Source organism: Theobroma cacao, chromosome 4 (genome assembly GCF_000208745.1).
Source record: "Theobroma cacao cultivar B97-61/B2 chromosome 4, Criollo_cocoa_genome_V2, whole genome shotgun sequence".
Lineage (NCBI taxonomy): Eukaryota > Viridiplantae > Streptophyta > Magnoliopsida > Malvales > Malvaceae > Theobroma > Theobroma cacao.
In genome coordinates this window covers 7700893-7713113 of record NC_030853.1, presented here as the reverse complement: position 1 = coordinate 7713113, position 12221 = coordinate 7700893, and the positions used below count along the sequence as shown (strand labels likewise).

The 12221-nt window shown below is 40.4% G+C and overlaps 1 protein-coding gene across 1 annotated transcript; it reads left to right on the top strand.

Moving 5' to 3' along the window:
• Positions 10784-11296, top strand: LOC108661556. The gene has a single exon (XM_018118987.1). It carries the CDS (start codon positions 10784-10786, stop codon positions 11294-11296), a length of 513 nt encoding a protein of 170 aa, XP_017974476.1.

Genomic DNA, 12221 nt, shown 5'->3' with positions numbered 1-12221 from the left:
AATCTTAGACAATTAGTAACGAAATGATTGTTTTTCTTGTATCATTTTAACTAGATGATTAATTTCAAAACATTATTGGATATTCATTTTTGCTATTCATCAAAGCAATTGTCAAACAGCATTAAAAGACCATAATCTGAATGATTTCATTATTGCTAATTAAGCTATATTTTCCCGTATCTTGATCTTGGGTTTTAATGTTTGTGAGTTGTTATTGGAATGCCATTGAGCAATATTGAACATTTCCACTAAACAAGAGGTTGAATCTTTAACAGGAGGTGCTATATTGGGGGGAAATTTTTTTTTAGCCCTTAAAAATAACGTGTTTTTGTAAATAAGCCTCTAGATAATTTTAACTGTTTTCAGCCACGAGAATAGATTTTGGGACAAAAATGCCCTTAATGAGCCATCTTCGTTGATGCGCACTCTCAAACAGGCGAAAAATGGGAAAATAAATATGCAAAGAATTTGCAAACATCTAATTTTGTGCAAAACATCCATTTTTTTTCACGAAGCTTGTGCAAAACAAAATAATGTTGCATGAGATGGTTTTTCAGAGATTTGGGACATGGCATTTAGATAATAGGAGAAGAGTGATATTAAACCGAATGAGGAACCGGTCGTGATGAATCGAAAGCTTGGAGAATGATGAGAAACCAGAAATCCCTGATACGGTGGTGTATCGAAAAGAGAAAGATGTGAATCCAAAGCATGAAATGGTCATGCTACAGCAGGCCATATGTGAGACGACTATGGCAGGGTAGGGTTTAGTGTTTGTGAAACGACATGTTGGGAATGTGTGACACGACATGGTGGGAATGTGTGACATGGTTGTGACATGGCAGGGTTTAGAGTTTGTGACATGACATGGTTGGAATGTGTGACACGGCTGTGACACGGTAGGGTTTAAAGTTTGTAACATGCCAATGTTCAGAGTTTGTGACACGCCATGGAGAGAATCTGTGACACGCCATGGAGGGAATTTGTGACACACCAGCGTTCAGAGTTGGTGACATGCTATAGAGGGAATCTGTGACATGCCATGGAAAGAATCTATGACACGCCAGCTTTCAGAGTTTGTGACACGCTATAGAGGGAATTTGTAACACGGTAGGGTTCAAAGTTTGTCAGACTCCATGGAGATCCATGACACGGCAAGGTTTAGAGTGTGTGACACGGCATGGCAATTTCTGAGTGACACGACATGGTTTGAAAAAGGAAAAAAAAGCTGGCAAATAACAAGGAAACCGATTGGACTTCAACTGAATGAATTCAATAAATGAATATATATAGAGGAAATTGTGAGGCCATTTCATTTTAATTAAATATTTTCCAAAAATTGTAAACGTTTGTGTAAAGAGGTTCATTCCTTATTCCTCATTCCCAAAGATACTAGAGTGTTCGACTTTCTTTTTTGCAAGCTTGACGACACCACAGCAACAATGTCGGTTATCAGTGAAGAGGTCAATCATTCTGAAAATAAAACTTTTAAAACTTTCTTCTGTTCATTGATTTTTTGCTGGATTGGTGTGATATGTTCGTGTTTTTTCAATCTTTTTCAATTGTTATGTTTAAACTGTTTTCTTCTCGGTTTTATGGTCGTACCAAAGTTTTGAACTACAACAGATATGGCGTGTAGTGGGTAAACTGCTTTTTTAGGTTTTTAGCGTGTCACGACATTGGTTATTTTAGGGCAGTTCGTGTAACGAGTTAGTAATTATACTAATTAGTGTGTCACACGCCATGGGTATTTTAGGCCAGTTCGTGTAAGGACATAGTAAATATAGTGATTGATGTGTCAACATTGGCGTGTTACAACATTTTACGTTATATGTATGGCATTTTACCACATTTTACGTTATATGCATGGCGTGTTACCACATTATGGGTTAACTCACTCGTGCTTGTGTGCCATGTTTTGCAGTTGTAGTCCAAACAGTATGAGGATCTTGATAGTTTGCTTATTGTGCCGAGGGAGAAGTGGGGATTCAATGTCGTTATTAACACCCATTGTAAGTGGTCTAACTGCATTACATCAACAAGACTCTCCAAGAGAAAGGGCAGTACGATGCAGTGAAGCATACGTGCTTCAGAATGTTGCTAGACGTATATCCACAAGGCTACTTCTCTACTGGTCTCTAGCATAACATCATGATTCGTCGAATCACTATGACAAATTCAATGGAGCATGAGCTACGGTTTGCCATTGGGAAAAGCAAGGCGCACATATCAAAGCAGGAGTTCTGCCTTATCATCGGACTGAAGTTTGGTCGAATGCCCAATGTGTTCACACTACCGTATGAGATTGTTATAGACCAAATTCATGCACGATACTAGAACAGGTAGCAGAGCGTTAAGCTACAGGCCTTGCTTGATACGTTTCGCGGAGGTAACTTTCAGCGACCAGGAGACGCGACCAAGATGGCACTCATCTTGATCGCGAATAACATTTTATTTAGTCAAAACTACCGTAGACAAGTGACGCCTTGGCTCTTGTCGTTGGTGGAGGACATCAACGCTTGGAATGTTTTCCCATAGGGTCACTATGTTTAGAGGCTGACCTTGGACTACCTTTTGAAAGGGTTCAAAGTGCCTTCCTTGAACGTGCAGAAGGATCGTTTACGGTACAACATTTACGGATTTGCGTGGGTGATACAAGTACTGTTACGTAACATTTTTCATTTTCCTTTTGACATAATAATTTATGGTTGCAATCGTTTATCATTTACGGTTTGATAATGGTTACATTTGACTTGCAGTTTTGGGCAATAAAGGCAATTTTGGCCTTGCAAAAGATAGTTGCCCCCTCTACTCCGAAGGACATCTACCCACGCATGTGCAGATGGTAATGCAACCAGAAGCCAAAAGACTTCTACAAGGCAGTTGAGATGTTGGAGTCATCTCAGCAGGTGATTGAACAACTACTAATTTCTACTGTGAATTTGTGTAATAAGTTTTCCTAAAATTTAATCATAATCCCTATTTTACAGTTTTGGGCAGTGGAGACCTTGAAGCCCACCTTGGATGAGGCGAGCTAGGATTATTTTGTGGACATTGATGTCCCGTTATCTGAGAGCCACCAATACGTGCCAATAGGGCACATAGAGGATTGGGCGGACTAGGGCTTGGGTGCGAAGGAAAAGAGGAGAAACTTGAAGCACAAAAGAGCCACTGGTTCCATGAAATGGAGGCGCACTGCAACTGCTATCGTCGATGAGCTGTCAGTCCCCGAGTTGATGGAGGAAGGTGATGACAATGGCAATGGCAGTGAAGAGTCGATAAGGACGGTTTTAACGGTTTGTGTTCAACAATTCCATATGTGATTATAGAATAACATATTTGTGTTTGCAGTTAAACCATGAGACGACAGCTCCATAACCACCAATAGATCCTTCTCAAACTCACAGTGCTAATGACGAGTCGATAAGGACGGTTATAACGGTTTGTGTTCAACAATTTTATATGTGATTATCGAATAACATATCTGTGTTTGCAGTTGGACCATGCGATGATAGCTCTTCAACCACTCAGAGGTCCTCTTCAAACGCACAATGCTAACGACCCATTGGTAAGATCGATTCTAACAGTTTGTGTTTAACATTTCCACATATGTTTATTGAGTAACAAATTAATTTCTGTTATTGTAGTTGAGGGAGGCGACCACAGCTCCTCAACCACCAATAGGTCCTACTCAACCGTAAAGTGGTTGTGAGACCTTGACCTTTATAGACTTATAGTTAGTAAAATACGCGATATCCCTAATCAGGGGTAATTTTGTTATTTTCTTAGTAAGCCCATAAAAGAAAGATTTTTAAACAATATTATGGCCTAAGTAGGCTTAAGGTATAAATGCATGATGAAATTAGGGGTAAAATGAAAAGGAAACAAAAATTTTGATGATTTTCACGGTAGGGGCAAAATGGTCATTTTTCACCTCGGGTTAAAATTTTAAGTTTTCATGAACCCAAGTATGTCTAAACCATTATGGACCTTGTCCTAGTGTCAAAGGAGTAAAAAGATTTCATAAAGGGTTGGAGGAGAGTAAGTTAATTGGTGGATGGGCATTTTGGTAATTCAAGTGGAATGGATAAGATTAGCTATAAATATCTTTCTTCCAGTAGCTTGTTCTCCCATTTTCCAATAGCTTCTTCTTCTTCCTCCTTCTTCTCTTTCACACTGCTTCCAACCTCCATGAAAGCTTGATATGGAGCTTGCATGATTTTTTCTCTCTAACTCTAGTTTTCATACTTTTGTGCCCTTATGACTAGAACCCTTGTATTCTTCCACTCTCTCTCCTTAAAACCCTTGAAAAATCTTATTTTCATACTTTCTCTCACTAGTTGGGCGTTCTAGAGAGAGAAAAAGATAATTACCCTATTTGTGTGGAAGCTATTGGAAGAGAATTTGACTACAAAGGAACCCTAGGGTGAGTGATGAACTAAGCTTGATTTTTAGCTGTGAATAATGGCTAGTAATTTAGAATATGAACTGTTTTATTGTTGAGGATGTTCATTCATTTTATAGTGATTTAGATAGTGAACATAGATAAACATTTAAAGTGGCAATTGAAAGCTAGCTAAGAGATAGCTTTTAGGGTTTATAGTATGTGAATTGACCTATTGCTGATGCTAATGTGATTCTAGGTTCTAACGAAGTCCCATCACCCCAATTGGATCATTAAGGGAATTAGAGTCAACTAAAGGCTCTACAATCAATCGGTGAGTGGACTACCTATCAAAATAATTTTGGGAATATGACCGTTTTGTACAAAGTATTTGAATGATTCTATACAAATTTTGTTAAAACAAATGCCTTGGGAACAAGCCTTTGATAAATCAATTTTATGTTATGACATGTGGTTATCATGGATATCTATGCTGCAGCATTATGTTGATATACATATATGTTTGAATATAGTGTTGTGTAATTATATTGACCCGACTATGTGCGAGTAGGGAGTGCACATAAGTCGAGAATGACCCGGTTATGTGCGAGTAGGGAGTGCGCATAACTCGATGATGACCCAGCAATGTGCGAGTAGGAAGTGCGCATGAGCTGGTGATGATGATGATGTGATGGTGTGTATGATGATGATGGGATGATGTGCATGATGATGATAGGTATACGTATACATATATACATATGTAAATATGTGTGTTATAGGAAATTTATCAGTAATGGTATATGGTTGTAATACATGTGAAACTTGACATGTTAAACTTTGGAAAATTGTCATGCGTTTCGTGTTGGTTTGGACATTTCAGTAGGGTGGTTTCTCTTTGAGAAGAAGGGTAAATTTTTCATTGGTGCCCTGTTTCTTGCTGCAACAAGAATGCATTTTCGTTGCAACGAGAATGACACTGTAACTTATCGCTACAGCGAAATTCATTCTCACTGCAGCGAGAAACTTTCTGTTTCTAGGTCACAATTTTGTTGCATCGAGATTCAATCTTACTGCAGCGAAAAACTTTTTGTTTTTTCTCCTATCTTGTCCAATTGCTGCCCTATTTTTCACTTCTTTGCTACCATATCTAAGCATGGACTTCAAACATTAAGGACTAAATGAGTTAAGTTTAAAATGAGGAGGTTTAGTGAGAAACGCTCGGCCAGTTGAGAAACCCTCGTTTGGCTAATAACTTAATCCCAACGTCGCTGTAGTGGAAAGGCATTCACGCCAGCGAGAATGCCTTTCCTCTGCAACGAAGATTCGTTGTCGTATTTGACTTGCTTACGTATCATTGAAGCTTTCATTCTTCAAATGGTTTGTTATGTATGGATTCATGATTTTCAAATGATTAATCATTTAAGGGCTTGATGAGGGGTTTTTAATATGAATGGAACTAAATTGCATTGTTTTGAAACAAGTGCATCATGATTTTAAATTCTCCCTTGTTGTTGCTTGTTCCTTTCCTTGTTCACTCATTGGGTTTATACTCACTATTTTCAACTTCATGTTTTCAGATCACGAGGCAGCCGATAACTAGGACAAGGTGTCATTGTAGACTTGTATCCATCTTTTGGTAGGTGTCTCGGCATTCAGTAGCTGCACATTCGTCCAAGTCTCTTCGCTGGAAGTCAAGTATTCTTTTATTGTTTATAGACAATCCTAATGTAAATTATTAAGATACATGTTATAGATAATGTATTTACACTTGTTTGGTATGCCAATATGAGGTGGCAATGTTTAATATTATTTTGATTCTAAGTTATGAAATATGACTTAGCAGTTTATGATAGAATGATGAAAATGTTAGATTAATAAGCTTGCTTGGGCTTAATGAAATACATCTATTGGGCCCTTGCGTCGGTCATGACCCGAAAAAAGGGTCGTGACATTGTTGGTATCAAAGCTCTAGGTTTGTCTAGGTCCTAGGACTTCCTTTTGTTGGTCCAGCGGAGAGTCGGGTCTTTATGTGGGAACTTTGGTTGTAAAGTGTGAACCTCTGTACATTTTAGAACCAAGTGACCACATAAATTCCCTATCTTAGAAACCACCTTTTGCCTTAAGTATGATTATAAATGTGTTTAATAACAGGTGTTTGCTCTTGTCTAGGTACAAATGTCGCCTAAAACACGAGCCGCCTCAAGACAGATGAGGGAGCAAGATGTTCCTACTGAGATGGCAGATAGGCCACAAGCATCCACCCTACAGGGCTAGGGTAGACGTGGTAGGGCCATTAGGTCAGTGAGGGCAGATACTTCCGTGAGTAGACGAAAGGAGGGACAGTCCTCGAGCAATGTGGATAGATAGCCCCTTAGGGGCATTACCATTGAGGACTTGGCAACAAGCCTGCAGGGAGTTAATCGGGTTGTAGAAATGATGGCGACTCGTATGGAGGATATATAGAGGGTAGTAGAGGGGAGACCTACAGTACAAGAATCCCCTAGCTCCCAAGGACAAGCTGATCACCAACATCATGAGGTTGAGAAAGGTCACTTAGAGATTTCTCTTCCTGATTTCCTGAAGCTCAAGCCTCCATCATTTTTAGGGTCTGACGCATCAGAGAAACTTTAGGTTTTCTTGGATAAGATGGAGAAAATTTGTAAGGCTTTGAGATGTTTCAGTGTCCGATCAGTCGAGCCAGCCGCCTTCCGATTAGATGATGTGGCGCAAGAGTGGTATAGCTCTTTATGTAGAGGCATATCGACGGATGCAACACCATTGGCTTGGAGTGAGTTCAGTGCAGCCTTCTTGGATCGATTCCTACCACTCAGTGTACGTAATGCCAGAGCTAGAGAGTTTGAGACTTTGGTACAAACTTCGAGCATGACGGTGTCCGAGTATGACATCAAGTTTATGCAGCTGGCTCGCTATGCACCCTATCTCGTTTCTACCGAGGAGATGAAGATTCAGAGGTTTGTGGATGGGTTAGTGGAGCCATTATTTAGGGTTGTGGTATCTCAAGATTTCACTACCTATTCTGCAGTAGTGGATTGTGCTCAACGCATTGAGATGAGGACCAATGAGAGTAGGGCTGCGAGAGATAGAGCAGAAAGGGCCAAGATAGAGGGTTATTAAGGCCACAGAAATTTTAACAGTGGGATGTCATCTTCTAGCCGTCAAGGTCCACAAAGGGATTCATGATTGCCCCAGAGGGGGAGTGACTCGCCTGGTGCTAATGTTGGGGCGGGATAAAGAACTTTTAGTTCTAGGAGGCGGTAAGATTCTAGACAAGGTAGTCAAGTCACTCGCTCTTGTGATACTTGTGGGAGACGACATAGTGGACGATGCTTCCTTATTACAAGAACTTGTTTCGGGTGCGGTCAACCTGAGCATATTAAAAGGGATTGTCTGATGGCACATCAATCATCAAATTCTACTCGTAGGTCTACCCAGCCAGTTTCATCTGCTCTTTTCGTTGCTGCTCCATCGGGTTGAGAGGCTAGTGGATCCAGAGGTGGAGGTGCTGGTACTCTCAAGCCAGGCCATCTAGGCCCGGACATCAGAGTTCTGTTGGTAGGGGCCAAGCAAGGGTGTTTGCTTTAACACAGTAAGAGGCCCAGACATCCAATGCTGTGGTCTTAGGTATTCTCTCAGTTTGTAATATGAATGCCTGGGTACTATTTGATCCTAGTGCTACCCACTCTTTTACCTCTCCATGTTTTGTATCTCGGTTGGGTAGAGATCGTGTTAGGAGAAAGGAACAATTAGTGGTGTCTATTCCTTTAAAGGAGGTATTTGTGGTCGAATAAGAATATGAGTCCTGTGTAGTGCGAGTCAAGAACAAAGACACTTCGGTGAATCTAGTGGTGTTAGACACCTTAGACTTTGATGTGATCTTGGGGATAGATTGGTTATCACCCTGCCATGCTAGTGTGGACTGCTATCATAAATTGGTTAGATTTGATTTCCCCGGTGAACCATCATTTAGTATTCAGGGGGATAGGAGTAATGTCCAACCAATTTCATATTGGTTATGTCTATCCGAAGGTTATTACGACAGGGTTGTATAGGTTACTTGGCTATGGTAAGGGATACTCAGGCGAAGGTTGGAGATATAAGCCAAGTGTCGATGGTGAATGAGTTCATGGATGTATTTCCTGAGGAACTACCAAGTTTGCATCCCGAATGGGAGATTGAATTTTGCATAGATTTAATTATCGACACTAGACCTATATCCATACCCCGGCACCTGTAGAGCTTAAAGAGCTTAAGGATCAATTAGAAGATTTATTGGATAAAGGCTTCATCCATCCCAGTGTATCCCCATGGGGAGCATTGGTGTTATTTGTGAAGAAGAAAGATGGGTCACTTAGGCTGTGCATTGATTATCGACAGCTTAATAAAGTGACAGTGAAGAATAAGTATCCTCTCCCAAGAATAGATGATTTATTTGATCAATTACAAGAAGCATAGTGTTTCTCTAAGATAGATTTACGATCTGGGTACCATCAATTGAGGATCCGAAATGAAGATGTACCAAAGACCGCATTTCGAACAAGGTATGGGCACTATGAGTTCTTGGTGATGTCATTTGGACTCACGAATGCTCCTGCAGCCTTTATGGATTTGATGAACCGAGTGTTCAAGCCTTATTTGGACAAGTTCGTAGTAGTGTTTATTGATGATATCTTGATCTACTCGAGGAGTAGGGAGGAGCATGAGCAGCATCTTAAGATAGTGCTCCAAATTTTGAGAGAACATCGATTGTATGCCAAGTTCTCTAAGTGTGAGTTTTGGCTTGAAAGTGTTACATTTTTGGGGCATGTGGTATCTAAGGACGGGGTACAAGTTGATCCAAAGAAAGTTGAGGTAGTGGAAAACTGGCCAAGGCCAACCTTAGTTACCGAGATTAGAAGTTTTTTGGGTTTGGTTGGTTTTTATCGTCGTTTGGTGAAGGACTTCTCTAAAATAGTCGCCCCTCTAACTAAGCTGACACACAAGGATACAAAATTTGAGTGGTCAGATGCTTGTGAGAATAGCTTGGAGAAGCCTAAGGCATGTCTCACCACAACTCTAGTATTAAGCCTACGGCAAGGCACAAGGGGTTATATGGTATTCTGGGATGCATCGCGGGTTGGTTTATGGTGTGTATTAATGCAGCATGGGAAGGTGATTGCGTATGCATCAAGGCAACTTAAAAGGCATGAGCAGAATTACCCCGCACACGATTTGGAAATGGCAGCAATCGTGTTTGCCTTAAAGATTTGGAGACATTATTTGTATGGTGAGACTTGTGAGATATATACGGACCACAAAAGCCTGAAGTATATATTTCAGCAGAGGAATCTTAACTTGAGGCAACATAGGTGGATGGAGTTGCTCAAGGATTATGATTGTACTATTCTCTACCATCCCGGTAGGGTAAATGTAGTGGCGGATGCCATGAGTCAAAAATCGATGGGAAGTCTGGCACATATTTCTACAGATAGGAGATCCTTGATTAGGGAGATCCATAGCTTGGTAGACATGGGAGTGCATTTGGATGTTTCAGAGGCAAATGCATTGTTAGCACATTTTAGAGTGCGACCTATCTTAATGGACAAGATTAAAGAAGCACAAGACAAAAATGAGTTTGTGGCTAAGGCCTTAGAGGATCCTCAAGGAAGGAAAGGAAAAATGTTTAACAAAGGCACAAACGGAGTGTTAAGGTATGGAACTAGACTTTATGTGCTTGATGGTGATGGGTTGAGGAGAGAAATATTGGAAGAAGCACACATGGCAGTTTATGTGGTACGTTTAGGGGCTACAAAGATGTATCAAGATTTGAAGGAGGTGTATTGGTGGGAAGGACTTAAAGGAGATGTAGTTGAGCTCGTCTCCAAGTGCCTAGTTTGTCAACAAGTTAAGGCCGAGCACCAAAGACCTGCAGGGCCACTACAGCCATTGCCAGTGCTTTAATTGAAGTGGGAGCATATTGCTATGGACTTTGTAACGGGTTTGCCTCGAACTAGTGGGGGTTACGACTCAATTTGGATAGTAGTAGACCGGTTAACGAAGTCAGCTCATTTTTTTTCGGTTAAGACTACTTATGGTGCTACCTAGTATGCTCAAGTTTATGTGGATGAGATAGTACGACTGCATGGTATTCCCATTTCTATAGTATCGGATAGAGGAGCTCAATTCACCAGTAGGTTTTGGGAAAAGTTGCAGGAAGCATTAGGCACTAAGTTGGACTTTAGCACAGCTTTCCAGCCTTAGACTGATGGACAGTCTGAACGGACGATACAAACATTAGAGAATATGTTGAGGGCCTATGTGATAGACCTTGGGGTCAGGTGGGATCAATATCTACCTTTAGTAGAGTTTGCCTACAACAACAGTTTCCAAACTAGCATCTAAATGACACCATTTGAAGCATTATATGGACGAAGATGTAGGTCACCTATTGGCTGGCTAGAGGTAGGAGAAAGGAAACTTTTGGGGCTTGAGTTGGTGCAGGACGCCACTGAGAAAATACATATGATTCGACAGCAGATGTTGTCAGCACAAAGTAGACAAAAGTCATATGTTGATAATAGATGGAGAGACTTAGAGTTTCAAGTGGGAGATCACGTATTCTCGAAGGTCTCACCAATTAAAGGGGTAATGAGGCTTGGCAAGAAAGGAAAATTAAGCCCTCGGTATATAAGAGCCTTCGAGATCTTAGAAAGGGTTGGAGCGGTGGCTTATCATTTGGCACTATCACCAGACCTCTTGAATATTCACCCCGTGTTTCATGTGTCCATGCTTAGGAAGTACAGCCTGGATCCATCACATGTAATACAGTATGAGACCTTCCAGCTAAAAGATGATTTGACCTATGAGAAGCAACCAGTAGCTATCCTTGATAGGCAAGTTAAAAGCTCCATTTGAAGGATGTAGCCTCAATGAAAGTATTGTGGCGAAACCACACTAGTGAAGAGGTAAAGTGGGAAACCGAAGAGGAGATGCGAACCAAATATTCAAGCCTTTTTGATACTTAGAGGTACATTATCTTATCACTAAATTTAAATTTGGGGACCTAATTTCTTTAAGTGGGGGAGAATGTGAGACCTTGACCTTTATAGACTCATAGTTAGTAGAATACGCGATATCCCTAATCAGGGGCAATTTCGTCATTTCCTTAGTAAGCCCATAAAAGAAAGATTTTTAAATAATATTATGGCCTAAGTAGGCCTAAGGCATAAATGGATGATGAAATTAGGGGTAAAATGAAAAGGAAACAAAAATTTTGATGATTTTTAAGGTAGGGGCAAAATGGTCATTTTTCACTTCAGGTTAAAATTTTAAGTTTTCATGAACCCGAGTATGTCTAGACCATTATGGACCTTGTCCTAGTATCAAAGGAGTAAAAAGATTTCATAAAATATTAGAGGAGAGTAAGTTAATTGGTAGAGGGGTATTTTGGTAATTTAAGTGGAATGGATAAGATTGGCAATAAATATCTTTCTTCCAGCAGCTTATTCTCCCATTTTCTAGCAGTTTCTTCTTCTTCCTCCTTCTTCTCTTTCACGTTGCTTCCAACCTCCATGGAAGCTTGATATGGAGCTTGCATGATTTTCTCTCTCTAGCTCTAGTTTTCATACCTTTGTGCCCTTATGACTAGAACCCTTGTATTCTTCCACTCTCTCTCCTTAAAACCCTTGAAAAATCTTATTTTCATACTTTTTCTCACTAGTTGGGCATTTAGACAGAGAAGGAGAGAATTACCCCATTTGTGTGGAAGCTATTAGAAGAGAATTTGACTACAAAGGAACCCTAGGGTGAGTGATGAACTAAGCTTGATTTTTAGCTGTGA

Bases quoted from the DNA above. Each gene is read 5' to 3' on its own strand.
- LOC108661556 (XM_018118987.1), top strand. From the start codon at position 10,784: ATGACACCATTTGAAGCATTATATGGACGAAGATGTAGGTCACCTATT.